Below are 26,752 nucleotides of genomic sequence, written 5' to 3'. Positions count from 1 at the left end.
CTGGGGGATGTTTCCAGAATGAGAAACTCCGCTGCAGAGTGAAAATCTCATTCTGGTTACACCACTTATTGCCCGAACTGCCTATTTCTGAGCCCAAAATATCCTATGAGAATGGGAAGACTTACCCCAAAATATAACACCATACGCCACACGCGAATGAAAATAAGCCAAGCAGACTAATTTTCGTGTCGAACTATCACTCACTTCAGATACCGTTCGAATAGTAAAAATGGTAGCATTAAGTCTTTGAAAAAGATCCTAAAAATGGGCTTTCCACGACAGTTAACTATCTATCTGAACACCTAGAAATTGGAACTGTTCAGTTTCTCTAATCGTATGCCCATTTTGTGAAATTAAAACATCGGGTTATGTTGAATTGTGCTAGAAACTGTGAAAACTGAGTCTCACTGTGATTTACCGTTAGTTTATTTTCTACAAGCCATGAACTTATGTCACGTACTGCACTATTTGAAACAGAGCCAATGGGTCACACAACATCCTTTACTACCAAGCTAGAGTCATCAGCAAACGGAAATATTTTAGAATTACCTGTAGTACTAGAGGACATATCATTTATATAAATAAGGAACAGCACTGATCCCTGGGCCACCCCACATCACAACAAATTTATCATGTTGGACGGTAATTGTAAAATAACGGGCTAAGAACTGCCTTGATGTCTACAATCAACAAATGACACTCTCGCTACATTTTGTGTCACCATCACCCGTGTGACGATGTGGAATGTCACATGCATTTTTATAATGAAGTAATAAATTTCAGATTAAGGAAAAATTTAGACACACATCAACAAAAGTTTTTTTTTTTTTTTTTTTTTTTTTTTTTTTTTTTTTTTTTTTTTTTTTTTTGCAACATCCAGATATGACGTGCAGGTGTGTTGCTATTGTGACTGTTCCTGTACCGATCGGAAGAGCACCCGTGACGTTATTTGTAAACACACTCACTGTTACCGTACGCGCTAACTACGGGAAGACTGCCGCACTCGAATGGACTGCAGCCTTTAAACTAAAAGTAAAGCACTTGTAGGGAAAAATCAGAGACGTCTGTGGAATAATAGAGTTAGTAAGCACCAGGCTACGAAAGACGGTCGAGACCAGCGATCGAGCCCACATCATCACAGAAGGCTTGTCAGCCAGGGAAGTTGCTCGGCGTGTGCACCAGAGTCAAAGTGATGAGGTGCGGACATGGAATCGGTTCCAATTGACACGTAGTGTTAAGGACTTGCACCGCTCAGGCCGTCCATATTTGACAGCTGCACAGGATGATCGACACCTACGACTTTTGAGTCAAAGGAACCGTAGCCTGAGTGCTCCAGTACTGAATTCTGGGTTCGAAGAGGCTAAAGAGCGTCATGTGTCGCATCAAAGTGTTAAGAGACGCCTGCATGATGCGAATCTCCATTTCTGACGACTATGGCGAGCACAAAGTTGTGCACCGCAACAACCATGGACTCCATTACGGATAGGCAAGAAATCATGCAGAATGGACCAGAGATGCACAAATTTTCCTTCCAGCCTCCCTGCCCCTATCTCTGCGACAACCATTAAAGCAACTCATCCTCACGCAAAGGAGTCACAAGAGTACATATGTACTGAAGCACAGTGGTTAAAGCAGGCCAACTTGGGTTTCCGCTAGCCTGTCAAGCTTCACGGGACCCGTTCAGCCTTCTGCACCTGACAACAGGTTGCACTATCAATCCATCGTAACTAGCCAGGTATATGTTTGCGTAGGAAATTTCACTGCAACTCATTAATATTGGTGGGTGCGGTAAAATGAATAAAGACTTAAAGGACACTGAGGAGAAATTAAGAATTGGGGAGTATAAATCTGTCACGAAAAAGAGCACAAGTTCAGCAGGGGAAAAGTTGTAGCGTGTGCACGAGGCAGCTTCAAATAAATCGGTACGTGTATGGCAATGCAAATTGTGTGAACAGTTACTAAAAACTCATTCTGTTGTTTGGTTGATTTGGGGCAGGGGACCAGACAGCGAGGTCATCGATTGCATCGGATTAGGGAAGAACGGGGAAGGAAGCCGGCCGTGCCTTTTCAAAGGAACCATCCCGGCATTTGCCTGGAGCGATTTAGGGAAATCACGGAAAATCTAAATCAAGATGGCCGGACGCGGGTTTGAAGCGCCTTCCTCCCGAATGTGGGTCCACTCAGTCATTCGGGAACCTCTAGTATGTTACGACATGTTTGTACATTTGACCAGCAGTTTCCTCACTCCATAAATATTTTGAAAGAAGACAAAGAATTACTGACTGAAAAGTGTGTCGAAATGTGTGCTATGGACTTAGGCTTTTGAGCAGTTGGCTTTCTAAATCTAGGGTAAACATTGATTGAAATAGGAAGAAAAATGGCTCAGTGGATATTAAAAACTACATTCTGGTGGTACGCAACGTAGTGGGAAGAAGGCTTAGTATGAAAGATAAGATTATTCTTCCAGACACGTACTTTTTAGATTGATATAATATGAAAAAAGAACTTCGTTTATGCCAAACTGCATTTGGGGAATTTAGAATGAACTATTTTGGCCACTTAGAATAAATTCAGCGAAGCTGTATTACACATATTGGAAAAAGTAACTAAAACTGGTATAGTTGGGGTCATATTTGGCTGGAACACACTATGGTCACAGCAACTAGGCTTCCAAACCCGTACTTTATTTGGCGTTGCAGTGTAATAGACGTCTTCAGGTTCTTAGATGCAACGCATCTCGGCTTACAGAGATTGTTCTCATTACTACAGAAAACATGTATCAGAGATGACCTAACGATGGTTCGAATTGACAATGGCCATTACTAGTCGAAAGAGGGTGAAGTTGCAGAGACAACACTAAAATAAATAAATAAGTCCGAAATACGCCGAAAAGGAAAAAACGACAAATAAATCCACCGTTTTCTGGCCTACAATGATCCAGAATGAATATACATTTCATTGACCCTCGTCTTGTGACATTCGGGTATTTTTATCAACTTGCGAACCCTACTAGTAACACTGCAATGAAAGCGTACGGAAAAAAAACTGTTATGTAACGCAGAACGGCGGAAAGGAGCAGGCAAGCAGCACCGCTGTAGCCTGCTTGGGTTGAGAATAGCTTGGCTTGAAGGGGAGTAAAGCAGCCGTCCTGTTCTGCTGTAACGTGCGGGAGCTTTCTTGCCTGGCTAACAGGCAAGCGTGGGCAACTTAAAAGCGGAATGTGTACACCTCTATCGTCAGGCATTATATGTTGACGAATCTCGGATTTGTTTGAACCCTGATAATCGCAAACAACTTGTTTGGAGACAACCCAGTAGTATCGAACGCCTCCAATACTGTGCTGCACATGTGCATCAAGTTGGCGATGCAGTGATGTTCTGGGGTGGCATTTCATGGGGCCATCGTACACCTCCCGTGATTATTGAGGGTAATGTCACTGCTCTGTGGTACAGGAAGGTGATTCTGTAACCAATAGCTGGACCGTTTGGCCAACATTTTGGTGGCGGTTTCATATAGACGGTTGATAACTCGTCTTCTCATTCTGCTGTCCTCTTGAACAAGTTTTTCTAGCACGCCAGAGTGGAGTGGCCTGCCTGTTCCCCGGACATGAACCCAATTAACATGTGTGGGATCGATAGAAACGAACTGCTTATGGACAGCGATAACGACTACGTACTGTGAGCGAGTTACGCAGCATCGCCATTGAGGAGTGGGACACTTTGGACCAGAGCTGACTTGATGATCTCATCGACGGTATGCCACGATGGATGCAACCTGCATCCGAGTAAGATGCCGTTCCATCACATACTGGTGTTGCTCAGGAGATCTGTGAAGAACCCTCCAAGGGGAAAAGACTATTTTGTCGTTACACCTTTTTTTTTATTTGCTGATATGGACACATTGCAAATGAATATATACGCATGAGTCACAGTCAGATTTTGTTCTATGTGCCACGACTTTCGAAATAAATGGGTCATGCATAACTATAATAGGCGTGTCTAGATACCGAGTTTCAGTATTGCTGAGAATAGTTTCAAATACACGAGCAGAAGACATCAGGGATGAGGCTGATACGGTGATAAAACCAGAGGGTCTTCGATAGATGAGCGGTTTCGTTTCTGTGTAATCGCTGAAGAATATTCTCAGATGTGTTTGAGCAGATGTGAGTTGTAAATTACTATCGGTGACGGGGAGAAGGAGTAGGCACATTCTGAGACCAGAGTCGTGCCGGCCGCGGTAGCCGAGCGGTTCTAGGCGCTCAGTCCGGAACCGCGCGACTGCTACGGTCGCAGGTTCGAATCCTGCCTCGGGCATGGATGTGTGTGATGTCCTTAGGTTAGTTAGGTTTAAGTAGTTCTACGTTCTAGGGGACTGATGACCTCCACAGTTAAGTCCCATAGTGCTCGGAGCCATTTGAACCATTTGAACCAGAGTCGTGTAGAAAATCCTTGTATTAATTGGTCCTTCCACTGTTCATAATGCTGTAGTACAGGCCAACGAGATACTTTCTGCAGGGGATTGATAACAGTTTTGAGTAACACTGAAGTTCATCTGCATGTTCGTTGATTCGCGTTTCCGAAAACTCGCAGGGCGCCGGTAACATTACCGATACGTTTACCGCTGCAGTTATTCTTAGCACGCTGACAACAGCGACGGACATGTGTGGCTTGTTGTGATGACCGCATTATATCAACGTCTCTTCTCGCAAACACTAGCCTGAGAGCGACGCTTCCGTTCGTTGTATGGTTAACTTCCATACAGCGACTTCTGATAACCACTCATATGGAAAGCTTTACCGACACAGATCTGACATTTCCCAAGGTCAGTAGCTTCCATCATTTGACTTGTTAACCACAAGAGAGCTTTATGTGTAGAGAACAGGTATCCCAAAACGGTGAACCCTTTAACCAAAATTTAATATGAGATACGAGAATATTTTTGCAGCGTGTGACATTTTCTCGTGTTATTAGTAACTATGTACGGAGTGGGTGGTCGGGGGACAAATCGTATTCTTATTTGTTTCACAGTGAAAAGTGCAAGTGAAATGTTGAAATAAATATGGAGACTGAGTAAATACATCTCCAGGTCAACACACATTGATTAACAACATTATAAATCGCCACTGAAGATGCAGCACAAATAAAAGAAGCGAAACGCGTGCTGTAAAAACAAACTGCCTTTCATTTAGTTGCGAAGACGGAACATGGCTCTATGAAAGTTACGAGGGTTGGAACTTCAATAGTGGCAACTATTTATTTACAGCTCGTACAAAATATATACGTGTTTCAAAGTTTTACTGACCTTCAAAGTAGCCACCAGCATTGTTTATAACCCATTGCCAGCGATGTGGAAGTCGTAGGATATTCTTAGCAGTGCCAGTTGTGGTGACAGTTCGAGCAGCGCGGTCTACGCTGTTCATTTTTGGAACACATCCTACGACCAGCTTAGAGACAGAAGTGATGACACTTGCTGCAGGACCTGACCATCATTTTGCAGGACAATGCTCAAGCACGTACATTGCAAGCTGTTACTGATTTGTTTGACTGATGGGGCTGCTAAGTGCTATACCATCTACTGTACTCCCCTGACTTAAGCCCTCGTAAGTTCAACTCGGTTTCTAAACACAAGGAAACACTTCATTGCATTCGCTTCAGAACCACTACAAATTCGTCGGGCAATAGGCCGCGCCGCTCGAACTGTCAACACAACTGGCACTGCTAAGAGTATCTTACGACTTCCACATCGCTGGGAGCGGGTTATACACAATGCCGGTGACTACTTTGAAGTTCATTAAAACTTTGAAACACGTATCCATTTTGTTCGAGCTGTAAATAGATAGTTTGCACGGATTAAGTGAAGCACAGAATAAATAACAATACTGGTACTAGTGACGGAGTAGCTCTGTAAAACAAGGACTAAGGATCTGAACCTTTATCCCCTTCTTTGGACAGTGAGGCCTCAGCTGAATTGCCGAATATTGATACGTACTCGGAAAACATCACAAAGTTGGGAAGAATACCTGAAAAGCATTTTCTCCTACTTGGAGGCAGCGTATGAAAAATGCGCTGGTGATTCTGGTCTGTCGTCCGAATCTAAAAAGTAATTCGGGGTTTGAGATCAAAAAGAGAAGCAGTCGTCTATGAAATACTGTTATTAATTTAGTTAGAACACAAAATTTCAGAAGATTTGGATACATAAGACAAATTGCTAAATGGCTGCTAACATGAAGAGCAGTTGTACTTTACAAATATAGTTTTCAGTTTTAGGGTTAAACAAAGACAACATTTACGTGTGCACTCCTAAAGATACTATATACTACATATCGAAGGATATATTGTACACTTACCTCTTTCCTTAATTTGTGTTTCATGGAACTAGTGTATACTGATCTGCTTTATACTTCCGTTTGTATGAGAGGTGTTTCTTATTTTCTTTTTACAGCATAAAAAAGAGTATACAATGACGACTATAATATAGTCTCACTAATTATCTCCTAAACTTACACAAGCGGCTTTCGTAAAGAAGCGTCGTTTTTCTACCAATGAGTTACTCCTATGTTATGCTGTGCATCTAGACGATACTGACGTACTGAATCAGCTTGCAGATTGCAGCTTTTGCTGAATTCCTCGGAGCTCTTCCTTTGTCTTGGCGAGCCACTGCCTACGGAGTTCCACTGTCTGTAGTAACTATTATCTTTACAACTGCGGTAGCACACTCTGTGGCTGCCATTTATATGGTAGACCGTAGGCATGACTGGGCGCGAGACCACGAAGGACAGATTCAGTCACCCAATTAGAAAGGTTTTTCCTTGGCGAAGTATTGGAGCTTTGTGTGGGAGTATAGCTGTTACATGTAGACGACTGTAATGGCGAGTGTGTAGTGTAGTGTTCGAGATCATGGCAGAAGGGAGAGAGTGAAATACGATGCTGCCATATAGCCTATTCCTCTCGAAGAGCACTAAGGGGACCTCCGAGCTTAAGGTCCCCATCCGACGGACGGGTCACTAGCCCCTGGCTTGACCAAACACTGTCGAGGTGTTTGGAACTGAATCCAGGACAATGGCGCGAAGACTGGTGGTCAGGGAAGGCGTTCCATACAGTTCCGCACTGTCGCCTGATAAACAAAGTAAGAGCCTACGAAATATCAGACCAGCTGCGTGGCTGGATTGAAGAGTTTTTAGCAAACAGAACACAGCATGTTGTTATCAATGGAGAGACGTCTACAGACGTTAAAGTAATCTCCGGCGTGCCACAGGGGAGTGTTATGGGACCACTGCTTTTCACAATATATATATAAATGACCTAGTAGATAGTGTCGGAAGTCCCATGCGGCTTTTCGCGGATGATGTTGTAGTATACAGAGAAGTTGCAGCATTAGAAAATTGTAGCGAAATGCAGGAACATCTGCAGCGGATAGGCACTTGGTGCAGGGAGTGGCAACTGACCCTTAACATAGACAAATGTAATGTATTGCGAATACATAGAAAAAAGGATCCTTTATTGTATGATTATATGATAGCGGAACAAACGCTGGTAGCAGTTACTTCTGTAAAATATCTGGGAGTATGCGTACGGAACGATTTGAAGTGGAATGATCATATAAAATTAATTGTTGGTAAGGTGGGTACCAGGTTGAGATTCATTGGGAGAGTCCTTAGAAAATGTAGTCCATCAACAAAGGAGGTGGCTTACAAAACACTCGTTCGACCTATACTTGAGTATTGCTCATCAGTGTGGGATCCGTACCAGATCGGGTTGACGGAGGAGATAGAGAAGATCCAAAGAAGAGCGGCGCGTTTCGTCACAGGGTTATTTGGTAACCGTGATAGCGTTACGGAGATGTTTAACAAACTCAAGTGGCAGACTCTGCAAGAGAGGCGCTCTGCATCGCGGTGTAGCTTGCTCGCCAGGTTTCGAGAGGGTGCGTTTCTGGATGAGGTATCGAATATATTGCTTCCCCCTACTTATACCTCCCGAGGAGATCACGAATGTAAAATTAGAGAGATTAGAGCGCGCACGGAGGATCTCAGACAGTCGTTCTTCCCGCGAACCATACGCGACTGGAACAGGAAAGGGAGGTAATGACAGTGGCACGTAAAGTGCCCTCCGCCACACACCGTTGGGTGGCTTGCGGAGTATAAATGTAGATGTAGATGTACACCACCACGCCTCCTGTTCCCTCTGCCGTCAAAGAGCAAAACTGGCTCCAGCACGCTATGTAACCGGACGGTCACTCATCCAAGTACTGGACACTCCCTGCAGTACTTGGCTTCGGTAATCTGATAGGAACCGATGTATCATCATTGCCACGGCCGTTGACTCTGCCATTTATTTCACATACAATAACACGTGCGTGGTCTCCAAGCCGATCTTATGGTGGATCCATACACACTAGATTTCTGTGACTGCTTCAAATTTTTATCCTTTACTAGAACCACAGTCTCTTGCTTCATTGAACTACACAAAAAATCCATCGTATCAACCAAAGCGCAAATTCTTTTGTAAAGCATTTATCGCTAAACTTGGTTACCAGAGAGCTGTAAACTTTCTTACTGCGTAATCGAATCTTAAATTTTAGGAGGGACATAGAGACTGATCACTGCAGAGTGGTCAGGTACATGAGTGTCGGTTTCCAGGAATGGTCAACATTGTCCTAGTGTAAGTCCGACCACAACAGCAGCAGCAAAATATTACTCTTGCGCTATAAAAATGGCAACAACTAATCCATATCCACTTCCTAGTTACAGTCAGGAATTGACAATGTAGCTCTGAAGGGCCCAAACTGTGGAGATATACCACTACCCCCTGTCACGTTTCAACACTGATTTTCTGCGTACTGCCAATGAGTGACAACTAGTATTTTTAAGTATTACACGGTGATTGTGACGCAGTGAACGAAACGAAGCTGACGCGTGAGAGGAAGAGAACTTATGTCCATCACTATGATGGTGAGGCGACAACATAACCGACACTTCCAAAATCTCCTTCTGTTGCTATCGGCAATCCACTATGTCCTCACTCAGTTTCTCTGTTTAACTACTGTTAGCGCATGGATCAAAACGTTATCCACCGTGACAGCCAAATATCTAAAGGACGATAATATTTTGCAAATTTTGAGTGCTGTTGTGTACTGATAACACCTTTTCAAGCGTTTGTCATACGAAGTGTTTCTCCTGAAGGACTCGAGCTGTATGTTGTGTCTATGACTACTAGGTTTACCGAGCGAGGTGGCGCAGTGGTTAGACACTGGACTCGCATTCGGGAGGACGACGGTTCAATCCCGCGTCCGGCCATCCTGATTTAGGTTTTCCGTGATTTCCCTAAATCGCTCCAGGCAAATGCCGGGATGGTTCCTTTCAAAGGTCACGGCCGACTTCCTTCCCCGTCCTTCCCTAATCCGATGAGACCAATGACCTCGCTGTCTGGTCTCCTTCCCCAAAAACAACCAACCAACCAACTACTAGGTTAACGATACATTCTGGGCCTGTGCTTCATCTATGCGCGACAGTATTGTGCACGTTTACTCTCGAAAAATCTCGTTAAAGTGGTGGAAAATGGTATCAACTGATGAACGTTACGTATATATTTTTTAAACTATCAGCCATTGCTATCCAATATTTCTACTTCCCATGTTCTGAAGCTGCGAAATTTATCACAAAGTTTTTCTGATGGTTTACATCTCACTGACGATTATCGCCGAGCATTAAAACATTGTCTTTTACAGTAAAACTGAAGAGGTCTGTATTGTTGAGATATGTTCGTGGCAGTAAGTATATTAATGAACTGGGGATTCGGAAGGGCCGCACTGATATTTATCCTGTTTACCTGTTGGCATTGGAATTTAACCACACTGTTCCACCACTCTACCACCACAGATAACAGTGCCACGCCGAGGTGAAAACGTTTTTGGTCGGACACAGTGACCACATTAATACCAATTTAAAATGAAATTTCTCATAAAGATGAGAAGGAGCGGTCAGTGATTGCTTTGAACTGTGTATTTCAAAGGTTGTGCGTCCATGATGTATTTAACTCATCATGTAAAAGTAAACAAGCGCGTGAATCTGTATTGATACGCAATTCAACATCTAACAAGCATCAGTGGAACGTTACACGTGTGGATATCCATGGTTACACAAGGTGCATTATAACTGTATCGTTTTTATTTGAGAGACGCCGATTTTTATTTTTAACAAACCTGTGTGGAATGTGCTACATACTACGTCAACATTATATGTGCGATACAAACATACTGGAAAAGGACGTATAACAAGAAGTTTTTTAAAGGCCAATAAATACGTTTTGAAACCGGTTATCAGGAGTAAAAAGTGCGTAATACGATCTTGGCTGTTAAAATTTGTTTCTAATATGTTGGTACACATTTCGCAAAAATGTTAGTCAGTTGGAGTTTGATGTACGAATCATTGCTTTTTACGCTTTTGAAAAACATTCCTGTTGCATGTTAACCAGATTAACTGGAATAACATACTTCTATAAAAATTCTTTGTTTTGGAAGGCGTATCGTCAACGGGAACTGTCACAGTAGATGATGACGAGGCTAACTCTTCCACTTCAACAGATAAGAAATAAACAGCTCAGTTCAGTTTAAAAAATGGCTCTAAGCACTATGGGACTTAGCATCTGAGGTCATCAGTCCCCTAACTAACCTAAGGACATCACACACATCCAAGCCCGAGGCAGGATTCGAACCTGCGACCGTAGTAGCAGCGCTGTTCCGGACTGATGCGCCTAGAACCGCTCGGGCACAGCGGCCGGTGCTCAATTCAGTGTGATCACACTTTCCTTAACGATGATTTTCATGACAGACTTCCCAAATCTGCTACCAGAGATGAAAATTTTGAGGAAGCGGGTAACAAGGTACTGGGCAGTTGCAGAGTATATGAGGTAGTAGAATCAGAACAAGTAGTACACCGCACTTGTCATGAAGAATTATGAGTAAGAGCGGAGAGCGGCATTTTCTGAATGCTGACTAGAATAAAGTACAGAAACGAGTTTCTCAGCAATGTACGGACCTTTTTAAGAAGAACCCAACCGAATTTTTTTGTGCTACTTTGTTACAGTGGGTGACAAATAGATCGCCATTTCAAACAAGAAATGGAATGGCAAGCGAATCAGTGGGTGGAAGCCAGTAGTGTTGTATTAAAAAAAAAAAAAAAAAAAAAGGCGAGATCAAATGCCCAGCGCTTTATATTATCCAAACGTTTTTTTAGTTGATGATTATCTTGTAAAGAGTGAAGCAATAGCTTGTGAATACCCCGTAGATCTAGAGGACGAGCTGATCCTCATATTCGTTAAAGGAGAATATAAATAAGTAAATAATCATGCAATCCACCTTCTCACGAAAGTGCTTTGCCAAAGGGAAAACTGTGTAATCTGAAGGATGAATTAGAATATCCACCGTACTGGAGCTGCAGCCTTATCATATCCACATATTTTCACAAGTCAAGAAATACACAGCTGGACCACTTCTTCTGTAAGGAACAATGACTGGCTGGTGAGTAGTCTTGTTGACAGTAATGAGCGACTGACTTATAAGGCTCACTCTGTTCTTAAATCTGGTCATCGGTTCGGGAAAGCCGCGCGGTCTCAGGCGTCTTGTCACGGTTCGCGTGGGTCCCCCCCCCCCCCTCCCCTCCGCCGTAGGTTCGACTCCTCCCTCAGGCATGGGTGTCTGTGTTGTCCTTTCCGTAAGTTAGTTTAAGTTAGGGTAAGTAGTGTGTAAGCCTAGGGACCGATGACCTCAGCAGTTTGGTCCCATAGTCCTTACCACAAATTTCCAAATTTTCAAGTTCGGGAGACCCAATGTGCTGACTCACTCACGCAGGCCGGTGTTACTAATACACTGTCCAGCCACGTTTATCTGACCACCTGTCAGAAGCCTAAATAGCCCCCTTTTGCAGCGCGGACCCATGTAAGGCGTGCAGGAAGGGTCAATGAGATTCTGGAAGTTACCGACAGAGACATGGAGCAATGATAACTCCAATGACATGGGCAACTGCGCTAGGTTTCTCGGTTGAGGACACCATCGCGCGAACAGCCCAATCGAAGTTGTCCCACAGATTTTAGACTGGGTTTAAATCCGGGTTGTTTGCTGGCCAAGGAAGTACAATAAATTCACCCTGGCGCTTTTCAAGCTACTCAAGTTCACTGCGAGCAGTGTGACTCGTTGCATTATCCTCCTGGTAGATGCCATCGTCCCGAGGAAATACAAACTGCACGTAGGGGTAGACATGGTCTTCAAGGATAGATACATACTTGTGGTGATCCATTATGACTTCCAAAATGGCGAGATCACCAAGGGAGTAGAACAAAATAATTCCCCAGACCATAGTTGCAGCAGGTGTTTCCTATCAGACGTTTCACGCCGAAGCACCAACAGCCATCTGCCCAATAGGGCATAAAACGTGATTCATCTGGAATGACCGTTTGTCGCCACTCAGTGGACGTCCAGTTGCGGTAATGGCGTGTATATCCCAGCCTTCGTCACCGATGAACAGCAGTCAGCGTCGATGATGAATCAAGAGCCTGCTGCGAAGTGCCATACGTAGCAACATCTGCTGAACGGTCGTTGAGGACAGTTGGTAGCCCCTTGGTTCGTCTGGGACTCAGCTGCTCAGCAGCTGCACGTCTATTAGCCCTTTTGCAGCCGTCTTTCATCTGTCATCTATGGTCGGTACCGCACAACAGTTGCCTCAGCACTGGTTTTGGACAGCACCAATGTGTCATGAACAGTATACTTAACGCGGCGGTACGCAAACAGTTTGCTTTGCATACTTAATCATATCAGGAATGCTTCCACCCCTGGCCCGAAATCCAATGATCATGTCCTTTTGGACGTCAGGTAAATCGCATTACGACAACGACTACACACCGGTACCTCTAATACCTGGTAGCAAGTGCTCTTGCATTGAATCATGCCCGTATTCGTCGTGGCATGCTATCCACAAGTTCACCAAGGCACCGTTGGTCCAGATTGTCCCCCTCCTCAACGGCTATTCGGCGTAGATCCCTCAGAGTGGTTGGTGGGTGACGTCCATAAACAGCCCTTTTGTATCTATCCCAGGCATGTTCGATAGGGTTCATGTCTGGAGAACATGCTAGCGACTCCAGTCGAACGATGTCGTTATCCGGGAGGAAGTCATTCAGAAGACCTGCTCGATGGGGGCGCGAATTGTCGTCCTTGAAGACGAATGCCTAGCCAATGTGCGGCCGACATGGTTGCACAATCGGTCGGAGGATGGCATTCACGTATCGTACAACCGTTTCGGCGCCTTCCATGACCACCAGCGACGTACATCAGCCCCACATAATGCCACCCCAAAACAGCAAGGAACCTCCACCTCTAATCTAAGGCGTTCAGCCTGACCGGGTTGCCTTCAAACACGACTCCGAGGATTGTCTCGTCGAAGGCATTTGCGACACTCATCGGTGAAGAGAACGTGATGCCAGTCCTGAGCGGTCCATTCGGCATATTGCTGGGCCCCTCTGTACCGCGCTGCATGGTGTCGTGGTTGCAAAGAGGGACCTCGCCGTGGGCCTCGGGAGTGAAGTTGCGCATCATGCAGCCTACTGCGCACAGTTTGAGCCGTAACACGACATGTTCTGGCTGCACGAAAAGCATTATTTAACTTGGTGGCGTTGGTTTCAGTGTTCCTCCGAGCCATAATCCGTAGGTAGCGGTTATCCACTGCAGTAATAGCCCTTGGGCGGCCTGAGCTAGGCATGTGATTGACAGTCCCTGTCTCTCTGTGTATCCTCCATGTCCGAACAACATCCGTTTCGTTCACTCCGGGACGCCTGGACACTTCCGTTGTTGAGAGCCCTCCCTGGCACAAAGAATGTGGTCGCGATCGAACGGCGGTATTGACCGTCTAGTCCTGGTTGAACTACAGACAACACTAGCCGTGTACCTCCTTCCTGGTGGAATGACTGGAACTGATCGGCTGTCGGACCCCTTCCGTCTAATAGGAGCTGCTCATGCATTGTTGTTTACATCTTTGGGCGGGTTTAGTGACATCTCTGAACAGTCAAAGGGACCGTATCTATGATACAATATCCGCAGTTAACGTATCTTCAGGAGTTGTGGGAACCGGGGTGATGCAAAACTTGTGTAGTAGGCAAAGGGATGAGAATTATTTTGTACGCTTAACAATCCTAAATGGTTAACTACCTGCTCATCAATCTATTATGGTGTTACTGACCGAACTATAGCGGTCTCCGTAGCGGACCAGTCAATATGTCTGTCAGATCTGCGGAGGATCCGACTTTCGTTTCTGGCACCGTTAGGAATTTTTCCTTAGGGGGAGCAGTGGAACAGGCTGTACTGAGATCCGCAAGGCAAATTATTGAGCTACTTGAGCGAGAGATAGCGGCTTCAAGATTCAGAAAGCTGACAGTGGCTGGAAACAGCGGATTGCTGGCCACCTGTTGCTCCTCCCCTCCCCCTCGCAATACAGCATACAATGATGCCGTAGACAGGGTGACACGCCGACAGTGTTGAGCACTAAGTTCGTTTTAGTGTGAACTGAACTGTGTAATTTGTTTTAATGGCATTCTGGACCTGTCTAAAACAGCTCTGAAACATTTTGCAATAAAAGGTGAGTACACAAACGTGGAAGTCTAGGCTGCCGTCGCACTACATTTTCACCGCTGTCTGGAAACGGTCAGAACTATGCCGGACCGAGCATCTAGGACATCATAATGAGCACGACCATTGCCTCTCCCCCACCCTCCTCCTCCCCACAGTTTTTCAAAAGCACCACTGAAAATTAAAAACTGTGTATCACTGTGTATGGATTAAATCATTCTCGAAGAAAAATAATAGTTTAACTAAAAAAACGCTTTTGTTTCATTGCCTAGAAAGATCAGACTATCATCTGCGTATTATATCTTGTCGACAGCCTTATTTTAGTGTCTTCATGTATTCATTATACGAAGCACACATTATATTCAAGACATGAAGTTGATGCATACTCCGTTTTTTTTTAAAAACAAAAAAACAAAAAACAAAACACAAAAAACACGGGAAGCTGTTTTACATTTCGTTGCGGGGCCTCCATACAGCTGTATTATACACACTGTAATAGAATACTTGAGCGAAGAGTGGAGTAACTCTCACTAGAAGCGTCTGACTTCCGCTGATGTAAACTTGCGCTAATTAGGAAACAAGATTACACCAGGTGGTCGAAGCAGAGTGACGCAAGGAGCAAGTATGTTGTTACAGATAATGAAACGATTATTCACAGTGTCAAACATATGATAAGAACTACATCTACTCTTTCATCTATTCTTGTCAAATCACTGCTAATTTCGTACGGATGTGCCCTCTGAATAGCACCACCCATTAACATTTCTTGCCGTTCCGCCACGGGTAAGGCGTGGGGGACAATGTTGGTTTTAATTCGTTCGTCTAATGTGTTACTCATATCATGTAGACTTGTCGCTTCGTATGGGAGGGATGTATAGGCTTCTGCTACGGAAGCTGTCTCCTAGAATTTGCTAAGCTTTTCTGCTTCAGTGAGATTTGTAGGTGACATTTCTCTTACGTATCAAGTGGCAGAGCTTTTGCAGCTCTCCTGCAAGTCAAAAACAGTCTGTGGCCAATCACACTACTTTCCTTTCCTGTCCGTGGACTATTTATCCCAAGAAATTGAGTCGAGTTCCATTATAGGTCGTAAAAGAACTATTTTCTCCGCTATGTCTTTCGTACCACTGATTCCCTGTAAGCAGTCTGTGAAGTGAATTGCTTTACTTGCAGTAGAGACTATGGTATCGTTACATTTCCTTTCGATTCGTGCTGCCAAGGTCGAGCACTTGACAATAGGGAAGGGAACTATAAACAGTGAAGAAAGCAGGGTGTAGGGAGGGGGAGTGTCCGGACGGTGTGTCATGTGTTTAGGCATTCAAGACTAAGAAGTCTTTCCTTGCAGGCGACGGAAGGAAGGACTGGGTCACGAACGAAAAGGGGGAGGGTGGGTGGAAGGAGGTTCAAAATGGCTCTGAGCACTATGCGACTTAACTTCTGAGGTCATCAGTCGTCTAGAACTTAGAACTACTTAAACCTAACTAACGTAAGGACATCACACACATCCATGCCCCAGGCAGGATTCGAACCTGCGACCGTAGCGGTCGCTCGGTTCCAGACTGTAGCGCCTAGAACCGCACGGCCACTCCGGCCGGTGTGGAAGGAGGGATCCACCTGATGATAACATATGAAGTGTACGGCATGTTTCGAAGGGGACCAAATTTTCAACACGTTTAAAGCAAAGAAAGAGAAAATACCAACAGGTTTACATGAATGGGAGGTATGTTGTGTTTTCTGCGCATGTGTTATCGAAAAAGAGGCATTCGCGTACAAAGCGTGTTTTCTTCGCCTCGTTTCTTATGGGATGACTTTCGTAATGGCACGTTTGGCGCGCTGTAAGAATGGTGACAGGTGTATCTTGCAATACGCACCATTCTAATAGTGACAGCCGATGGGCAAACACGTTCGGAAGCTATACCCTACCACGTTGTTTTTTCCTGTCTTCAAATTGTCGTTAAACCAGTATTCTGAGCTGTAGTATCGTATTTAGATTCGCTCAGATAGCCGGCGTCTTAGCATGCCGCTTCCTGGATAGGGGGAGGCGTGGTGGCCCCAAGTGCCGGCCGGAGTGGGCGTGCGGTTCTAGGCGCTACAGGCTGGAACCGAGCGACCGCTACGGCCGCAGGTTCGAATCCTGCCTGGGGCTTGGATGTGTGTGATGTCCTTAGGTTAGTTAGGTTCAATTAGTTCTAAGTTCTAGGCGACTGATGACTTCAGAAGTTAATTCGCATAGTGCTCAGAGCAATTTGAACCATTTTTTGGCCCCAAGTGGAGTCTGTCCGGCGTATTAACGGAGAGGGTCGGTGTACCGGACAGCCTGGATGTGGTTTTTAGGTTGTTTCCTACATCCAACTAGGTGAATACCGGGCTAGCACCGACGTCCCACCTCGGATACAGTATGCGCGACTACTTCGAAAACGTTCTTATACTTTCACATGGGTTATAACATTACACGCGTACGGGGCACACAAATTCCATGCGGGGGGGGGGGGGGGGGGAGGAGGGGAGGGGTGGCTACGGGGGTTGCATCCGGCAATCCTTTACCACTAACATTGTTAGAACCAAATTAACATGACGATCGCGTGCAGATACGGGATCAGGCCAGGGAAAAAAAAGAAGGAACTTTTGTACATGACACACAGAGTGCTTAAAACCCACTGCCAGACTCGAGACGGGAATCGATCCAGTGACCTATGCCTTACGAGACAGAGACACGGACGCTATGTGGTAATCGCGGCTGCCGCGTCGCACGATGAGGAGCCAGCGAGCGCGTGACTGTTGCAGCGCGGGCTGGCTAGCGTACTCACGAGTTGCCAAGCCAGTTGTAGAAGCGTATGGGCCCGTGCGTGGTCTGCGCCGTGAAGTCCGGCACGGTAGCTCCCAGCCGCATGCTGGCGGTGGGCGCGCTCGCCGCGTACTGTGTTCTGAGCCAGCCCTGGCCCGACGGCTGCTGCTGCTGCGTCACCACGCCGGGACCCCCTCTCCTCTCCTCTCCTCTGGCCGTGGCCTCTGGTCGCGGCGCGCAGCACACGAGTGATAAGAGGTGCCTCACAGCGGTCTCTCTTTACGTCTGATGGCCCGATAGAATGATATCGCAGAAACGACCGGTCATCTAGTATCGCCAGTCACCGCCGACCTCCGGGCGTCGCCTTAATGGCCTGTTTCTCCTCTGCCAGTCCATTACCGGAACGTGAGAAATGAGGTTGTTTATCACACTAGCCATTCAAGACTGAAAATCTCCGTTACGTATCCTCTAACGACTGCAGCAAAATCGCAGCGTTGAACCAGTGCTGCGAATGACGCCACAACATTCTGTACTCACTGCAAATATACGGTTTGCATACCCCTAACACTGTGTTGGTTGGTTGATTCGAGGGAGGTGCCCTTTTAAAGGAACCATCTCGGAATTTGTCTGAAGCAATTTTAGGGAAATCACGAAAAAACTAAATCACGATGGCCTGACGCGGGTTTGAACTGTCGTCCTCCCGAATGCGGGTCCAATGTGCTAACTACTGCGCCGCCTCGCTCAGTAACAGTGTGTAAGCTGCTTTCTCTCTCTCTACATTAGTTTCTATCTGAAATTTACCTCACCTTAACCTCTCACTGTATAAAGATCTACGTTTTACCGAAACTGTGTCTTCACGAACCATTATCCAACGTACTCTCCTATGCTAACCTTAGATCAGAATCTAAATTGAACTCGACTGTAACTAATCTGAATGCCGCTTGACTATGTATTAAATGTGCAACGGAAGTAAAACAATTATCTGGCCCTTTCCTCGCCTCCTGACAACATTCTTGCAGATTTCTCCAAAGCACAACAGGAAACAGCAAGCAGGCAGCGGCTAAGCTAAATTTCTGTTTCTATGTACATATTCCAACTGTTGCATGCGGTAATGCGTGATGATAAGCAGTGGAATGGAAAGAGATTCCTATGAGATGATATTCCAAGAAAATCATATAAAATCATTCGCATCTAATACATATTTGATCCCGTTAGCAAAAGATGTAAAGAAAACGAAGCAGAATTTACACTGAAGTAAGACTGTGGCACATACGTAACAATACGGGACAAGAATGTACTACAGAACAGCGACTTGCAATTCCGGCAGTAATAATGGGTCGCGTTACGCAAAATATACCACTGCTACCGCACTAAACTTCCATCACTTACAGAAATATCTGAAACATCTTACTGATCGTCCAAGGAACTGTGCACCCACTAAACATTTTCTAGTACTAAATTTTTGGAAGTGAAACAGAGATTGGTCAAACAAGTTCACAGTTTTAAACATCATCACTTTTACAGACAGCATGTAGCAGTGAGGAAATATTTAGTACCAGTTCAGATGAGATACACAGGTTAATGAGATAGCAGTTGTGTTGTCCAAATGGAAAGTCTGTTTTGCAAATAATAGTGGCACTATGAAATGGAAGAACACGAAGGATTTTCTGCTCGTACAAGGAATAATTACAGATTGTTAAAGATAAGATTGTGTTGTCTGAACGAAATTATCTGTGCCCGAGGTAATACGTATTTTTGTGGAGATTTTCTTTTCATGACCAGTTGTACAGTAATGAGGCTTGTTTGCTCAGTGGTGTTATTTATAAAGACTGACTAGTTAAGGAAACAGAGCAGGGAGTATTTGCTGTTGATTATTTACGAGATATGAGGATATTGTAAATGTGGGTTTATTATGATGATGATACAGTAGAGATAAACATGTTGAATGTTTTAGTGATTATTGATGATGATAATCATGAGGATAATGACGATAATATAGTAGAAAAATGCTACCGCCTCCGCATGATATTAGTAGACCTTGTTGGGTACATTTTAAAGTAATTTGAAAACAAGTAATAGAAGGCAATTACATATTTAAAGCTACCTCTTGCTGTCGGAATTAACCCGATCATAATACAAGATACTATCACTAAGGGTTCTGTTGGAATTATTGGGTGTAGCACTGACTTATTGCTGTAATTAATAGGTTTTATCTTTTGATATAGGGTGCTCACCTCAAGAATATTTTTTATTAACCGTTTCATACTAAAAGAAAAACAATACTGTTTGATTTTATGTTACACTTAGTAGCACTAAAATATCCACAGGAGTGATGTGTAAACCATAAGAATTCGGAGATATTTTTTTCATGTATACACACTTTCCTACTTCTTTTATTGATATCCGCTCGATGAAACAGGTCCCACGAACGCGATTTATAATTTAATAATTGGTGATCGTTTTCACCTGTTTTCAAAGCATTTATTATACGATTCCTGTTCACATCTTGTTCTTGTAAGTGGGATTAATTTTTACATGTATATTCGTGGTCCTTTCGGCATGGCATATTTTTCAAAAGCTTTGCCCTAAAATTCTGGTTGTTTTCACTTATATTGTCTTCATCGCTTAGTCCTTGTGGTAATCGTGATGGAGTGTCGGCTACTACATTATCCTCCACTTTAAGGTGTCTAATATCGATCTAATATTCCTGCAAACGCAGTGCCCACGACATTAGCCATGCAAGTAACACTTCGCAGGTCATTAAAAATGTAACAACCTGATGGTCACAATATGTCATGGTCCGTTTCCCGTACACAAAATACCTGAATTTTCGCAGAGTCCACACAACTGCATGGTAATAATATTGCTAAAAGATGAGTAAATTCGAAAAAAAATTTGAAACTTAACTTGGATGAACACTGAAAGCGTTAAGTGTGAGGCCCGATTGCCATCTAAAATGGCGGTGGATAACAGCCTTGTCATGATCTACAAGTTAAACGTAGGAGAACTCTGAAACGAAGTACAAGGTGAAACAGCAAAAATATTGAGTATCCAAAATGAAATCTTCCACCCCACTCCATTACCACCCGACCCCCTCTCCACCTCTTGTCCTGTTTCCTTGTTAATAACTAGTTTTTCCCTTCCCCTCTCTCTTCTTTCGACGCTATGGCACATTTCTTTCTATTCGTCCTAGGTCAAAATTTTCCTACTACAGTACCATAAGTTCCCCTTTCTTCATTACAACGTTACTCTCCATCATGCGTGAACCTCACCTCACGCCATTTCCTCTTTAATTCCCCTTTTTCCTACTCTTTCATATTAATACATAAAATTCCCCGTATACTGAACCTCTTTCCCTTTTCCCTGCACGTCACTTTCATTCCCGCTCCACCAGCGCCACCATCTGGCTGGCCCTCAACTCACACAGTTCCTCTTCTGTAACCTCGCCACACCTTTTCTCTGTTTACGACTGGCGAGGGCACTGCAGCTCTTCCACATTCAGTTTGATAGCTATGAACGTGTAGCTAACGATGCACCGGCTATTCCTTCTGCTATGGTGACTTTTAATTACATGACACAATCTTTCTTATTACTTTCACATTCGTGTCATCCTCCTGCCCCCAACCCCTCCCCATCTCTAACCGTTATACTCAATGTTTTTGCTATTTCACTTTGTAGCTTGTTTTAGTGTTTCCTTGTGCTAACTTGTAGTTCATGACAAGGGCGTTTTCCCTGCGCCGCCTTTTCTGGCGCTATGCCTTTTAGCGGTATTAGATACCCTGATCACTAGGTTCACGTATTTGAGCTGCAGCTGTTTTCTTATTGTTCCAGTCTGATGATGCGCTAACCGCGTGAAACGCGTAATTGTAATCAATAAAATAATTGCGTAGGTTAATTCCAACAGAGGCTGTTCACTCACTTGAAATACAATTAACGTTTTCGCAGAATCATGTAAGAACAAAATCTAAACAACAGGAATCTTGGTATAAACAGAAGCTGCCTGCTGCTCGTGCGTTTGCTCCACTCTCTCTCTCTCTCTCTTTCTCTCTCTCTCTCTCTCTCTCTCTGTCTCTCTCGCTCTCGCTCTCTCTGTTTCTCTCCGCAAGCAATCTTTAATTGTAGTCGTTAGTGCATATTATGCCACATAAGGATCAGCTTTTAATACACGAAGATTTAGGTTTAAAGGAGCAAACAACTTTCAGTCGGGAGCAGTCGATCAAATGTCGATCGAATGCTTGCAATATATTGTTGTATACGACTTACAGCGGGCTCCAAAGGCGTGGATGATCCGGACTGCGAAACCACCATGGATTTTTCGGCGATTTCTGAAAATATATAGAAACGAAGCCTGAAGTATCATGTTCTGATTAGAACGAATATTTTCGTTTCGAATATGCCGTGCACTGTAGAATAAGCCTTGTCGCAAAGAAGATGTGGTTTTTTCGGATGACGGATTGAGTTTTGCTGGGTACTTTCCACCGTGCGTTCCGTCACTCGCACAAGTACGATCGTGGTTGTGAGACAACATTAATGTTCGAATCTCATGAAACAATTTGAGCAAGAATGTACAGTTGACGGTGAACTTCAGTTTTTGGAAATCCCTGTACGTGCTCGATGCAATGCGCGATATTTCTAAGGTTTGGGACGATGAGAAGACAACAACAATGGCTCCCTCGTGGAAGAAAATTGGAACTACCTCTTCTGAAAGTGGTTTTGGATGTTATAGCAGTGAGGAAAGCGACACTACTACTCGTCTGATCGATCTTGTGAAACCAATTCCTGCTTGTAAAGAGACAGAGACGAAAATGTCCACGAGTGGTAAAATAGCGATGTATTTGAACCGAGATTTGTACAGCTAACAGACATAGATATGGCGAATGTGTTGGCTAGAGGACAAGACCGAAGACGAGTCGATCGTGGAACCGGTTATCAGCCACACCGATGCACTCAAATGCGTCGTTTGTTATTAGATTGTGCACGACAAAGACCGTTTGAGTAAAATGAGATTTTAACTCTCCAGAAAATGAGAACCGTCGTCAGAAAACGGGTGAAGAAAAACAGAAAAAGAAGAAAAATTGATGAGTTCTTCCGAAAGTGAAACGAAAGCAATGGATACTAAATGCAGAGTGTTGAAAGTGTAATTTTGCAAATAACTCGTTAGTTTCTGGCGAGTAACGCATGACATGACAGTGCAAACCAAATGTGATACATTGCATGTTCTGTAAAAGCAGTAAGTAGCAGTTTCTGGTGAAACGTAAGTTTATTGCAGATTATCCATCCTTTCCGTTATCCATGCAGTCTCGGGTCCTCATTTACCCCGACGATTGGGAGCTTGTTGTATATTACAAGCGTAATTCGAAATGTTATTTAGCAAGTCGACCTAGTGGCGGACTTCATCATCATCATCATCATCATCATCATCTTCTTCTTCTTCTTCTTCATCATCATCAACATCATCATCATCATCACCTCTGTATCAGATATTTGCGTTTTACACCTTCTTGGTAGAAATTATTGATCTCTCCACTTTTTCCCGGGCCTTGGGGAATAATTCGTGATTAATTTTCGTATTCTGTCGTTTTCCATTCTTTTGACGTAGTCCTTCCAGCTGTTCCTGTGTTCCTTAATCTGCGCATTTAAGCTTTTCACTTCCAGATCGTCTCTGACGTCAGCATTCCTTCTCCTGTCGGATAGTATGCCTCCAGCAGTTCTCTGTGGGCGTCACATATCTGATATTATGTTCTTTGTACATTTTTGGCTTAAAATGTAGCTACCACCAACATTCGCGACAGTCAGTTTCTCTCTCCGACGACAGCAGTGGACTGACAGGGGTTGGACGAAAATATTGAATAAAGTGCGAAATGCATACTTGAAAATAAACGCAGATGTTAGCCAAGCCCGCAGGTTCGCAGTTGTGTTTGACCACGAACGGCACTTGTGGAATATCCGCAACACGTTCCTAGTCTCATTCGTAGTCAGAGCAGTGTTCGCACAGTCATGGGTGCATTACGTCGGAGCTAAGTTACTGCAGAACTGCATGTTGCACTCGAAAACCTTGCAAACACCAAAACAACACGAAAGGAGTTCCGGAAGTAGAGAACCGCAGGGCGAGCTGTAATGGCGAAACCACTTATCATTGCTGTACACACCCGTAACAGGGAAACCGGGCTTCAGCCAGAACACGCCGGGACCACTGGCGGCACACATGGACTGCCGGATGGAAGGGCTGTGGTCACGAGGGTGCAGCACCTCGTCGTAAACTGGATCCAGCAAGCTTTAAGATGAGCGTATTTCAATCCAAGTAGAGAAACCTCCACCATTGTGATATCTCGAGTTTCTCCAGTGACTTGGGTTCGTTTTGCTGCTCGTAGTGTCAAAATGGTTCAAATGGCTCTGAGCAGTGTGGGACTTAACATCTGAGGTCATCAGTCCCCTAGAACTTAGAACTACTTAAACCCAACTAACCTAAGGACAACACACACATCCATGCCCGAGGCAGGATTCGAACCTGCGACCGTAGCAGTCACGCGGTTCCGGACTGAAGCGCCTAGAACCGCACGGCCACCGCGGCCGGCTCGTAGTGTCGCCAAGGCGAAGAGCAGCGAGTGGAGTGCTTGGGGAAGGCGGATCAGATTAGCTTTCCTCGACTTCTTATTACTGTTTACTGCGTTCAACTTGTTACAATTTGTTAAGTTCAACGAGCGGTAATTTTTCTTGCGTGGTGGCCGCTAACGCTCCAGTTACCCGCCCTGGGGGTTAGTGTATGTAATGGCAGTGTACGATACCTCGCCTTGCCGCTGCTGTCCGGTAAGACGTGTGGTTTTGATAGCTTTCTTGATTGTAGGCCGATTGGTGATTCTTCTACTCTGGTGGTAGTGATTCCTTTCTCGTCCCGGGCACTCTAAGCACAGTATTGTGGGGACGTAGTGCAAACCGCGGTTTACGGCTTTGGCGTATTGTTCCAGCGTTGCATTTGGTTTATCGGACATCAGGTAGCTTCAGCAAGATTATCTTTAGTCATTCGTTAGACCGCCACTAGTCTTGAGTTACCAGCTTGTGAAGTGAATGCAACTCTTGGCTGCCTATCTCATCGCACGCGAAAGTGTTTGTTGCCGGACCCTCTCAGGAGTCGATTCCTGAAGCACCGTCTGTGGCCCCTTGGTTCTTTTTGGTTGGCTTGGGGAAGGAGACCAGACAGCGAGGTCATCGGTCTCATCGGATTAGGGAGAAGGAAGTCGGCCGTGCCCTTTCAAAGGAACCATCCCGGCATTTGCCTGGAGCGATTTAGGGAAATCACGGAAAACCTAAATCAGGATGGCCGGACGCGGGATTGAACCGACGTCCCTTGGTTCTTGTAAGACATGTGTATTCTAAAAGGAGGTCTGATGGCCAATAGTTCAGTGTAACGCAATTTCAGCCCACGCCTTCTGCGGGTATAATCTGCCTCAGTACCCTTTAAGGAACTTATGTACTGGTCCATGTGTTTTATTATTGTATTATTTATTACAGTACCTTGTAATGCCTACATTAAAGGTTATATATGTTTCGATAATAGTTCTGGTCGCCTTCTGGAATAAATATAGCAGTGTAGTGTTCAGTGGATGGAACACTGGAACAATGCAATTTAGTTAGATATGTAGATATGTCTTGTTTCACACTGTTTCTAACTTCTGGCCGAATTTTCTTCCCAGAAGTGAAAAATGGGAGGGAGGTTCCGGTGATGATTTTCACGGCCATATTGTGGTATTCCATGTGCCCCTTGATTACTCTGCAAGTTTGCATTATGTCAAAGATTATGTGACCATTTTGGCTGATCAGGTCCATCTCACGGTACAATGTTTGTTCCGCGATGGTGCTACTGTGTTCCAAGACTACAGGACCCTTGTTCACACTGCTCGCATCATCTAGGACCGGCTTTGAGGGCACGAGAATAAATTCTCGCGTCTTCCTTGCCTACCACATTCACCAGATCCCAATAGTGTTGATACTCTATTGTCTACTTCGGAGAGAACGGTGCGTTATCGCTATTCACGCCCATAATCGTTACCTTAGCTTGCCACTATTTTGCAGGAAGAATGTTATAAGATTCCTCTAAAAATCATCCAGGACCTGTACTCATCCAATCGAGACTACTGGAAGCTATTTTGCATGCCGACGGATGTCCTCCATCAGTGGTTCTCAATTTTTCTGAGACCATTACCCCTAAATGTAATTAAATTTTAGCTATAGCCCGTTTAAAATTACTTGATAGTTGACGTCTGTCACTTGCTACGGCTTAGCCACGTCGGCCGCCTGGTACCTCTCGGTTATAGCTAACAAACAAACACGGCAAGTCACTCCACAAATGCTGTTAAGGTGTAACGCGGAGGAATGTTGTAAGTGGCCGCCGGAGGAATGCAAGCTGCTCTGTCGACAGCTGGTCTTAAACGATCAATGACTGAAATGCTCCAGGAGACGCCTTGTATAGCCCTGAATCTAAACTCATATCCTAGGCTACACACAGACTCGTGGTGTGTAGTATATCCGACAAAACTTTGGTCAATAGTCTGCAGCAGAACTAAAATCACGGTGGCTTTGTTTACCTCTATTACGGCTAACATCTACGAGCAAACTGAGACAGAAAAAAAGCAAACTGTAATTTAAATAAATTACATAAAACTGTAACCAGTCACTTTTTTGAATAATTATGTTTTATTCCATGAACCGATTTTCGAACCTTTTCAGCTTCATCTTCAGATGGTTTCTAGAAGTTACATCATTATTTCTAGCATAATGCTGGGTGCTGGCTCTGTGACAGGAAGATGGAACACGCTTTAATGTATCGCCGTGGCTATTGTTTACTTGTCGATATGGATGTAAATCTAGTTTTTTACTTGCTGCGACAGTATGGGCGGCTTTTTTCGTTAGTATCCATCTGCTTCCATTTTGATGGACAATTGATATATCATTTCACACGTTGATGATGCGAGCAGTTCGAAGTGATATACCAACCGGCCATCAAAATGGAAGCGGACAGATGGACACTAACGGAAAAAGCTGCCCATACAGTCGCAGTAAGTAAAAAATTTAATTTACACTCAATTCGACAGACAAACAATAGCAATGACGATACATTAAAGTGTGTTCCATCTTCTTGTCACAGAGCCAGTACCCACCATTATGCTAGAAATAATGATGTAGCTTCCAGAACCATCTGAAGATGAACCTGGAAAGGTTCGAAAACCGGTTCATGCAATAAAACATAATTAATCAAAAAAGTGACTGATTGCAGTTTTATGTAACTTATTTACATTCAGTTAACAGTCACAGGTTATAAGATATCCGTAACGGATAAGCTTAAACTGTAATTTCTTGCTGTCATTG

General features: G+C 44.4%; 1 protein-coding gene and 1 long non-coding RNA gene across 3 annotated transcripts in view; one reads left to right on the top strand and one right to left on the bottom strand.

Annotated features, from left to right (window-relative positions):
- The window catches only part of LOC126484196 (peroxiredoxin-6-like), a 145,568-nt gene extending 128,004 nt beyond the window's left edge, over positions 1-17,564 (bottom strand). The window contains exon 1 of the mRNA XM_050107610.1: positions 17,412-17,564. Within this exon, the coding sequence (XP_049963567.1) occupies positions 17,412-17,494 (83 nt within the window). The 5' untranslated portion in view covers positions 17,495-17,564. The remainder of the gene's footprint in view (positions 1-17,411) is intronic.
- The window catches only part of LOC126484197 (uncharacterized), a 641,002-nt gene that overhangs the window by 508,150 nt on the left and 106,100 nt on the right, over positions 1-26,752 (top strand). The window lies entirely within an intron of this gene.

The sequence above is a fragment of the Schistocerca serialis genome, chromosome 6 (assembly GCF_023864345.2).
Source record: "Schistocerca serialis cubense isolate TAMUIC-IGC-003099 chromosome 6, iqSchSeri2.2, whole genome shotgun sequence".
Taxonomy (NCBI): Eukaryota; Metazoa; Arthropoda; class Insecta; order Orthoptera; family Acrididae; genus Schistocerca; species Schistocerca serialis.
This window is presented reverse-complemented; position numbering and strand designations above follow the sequence as displayed.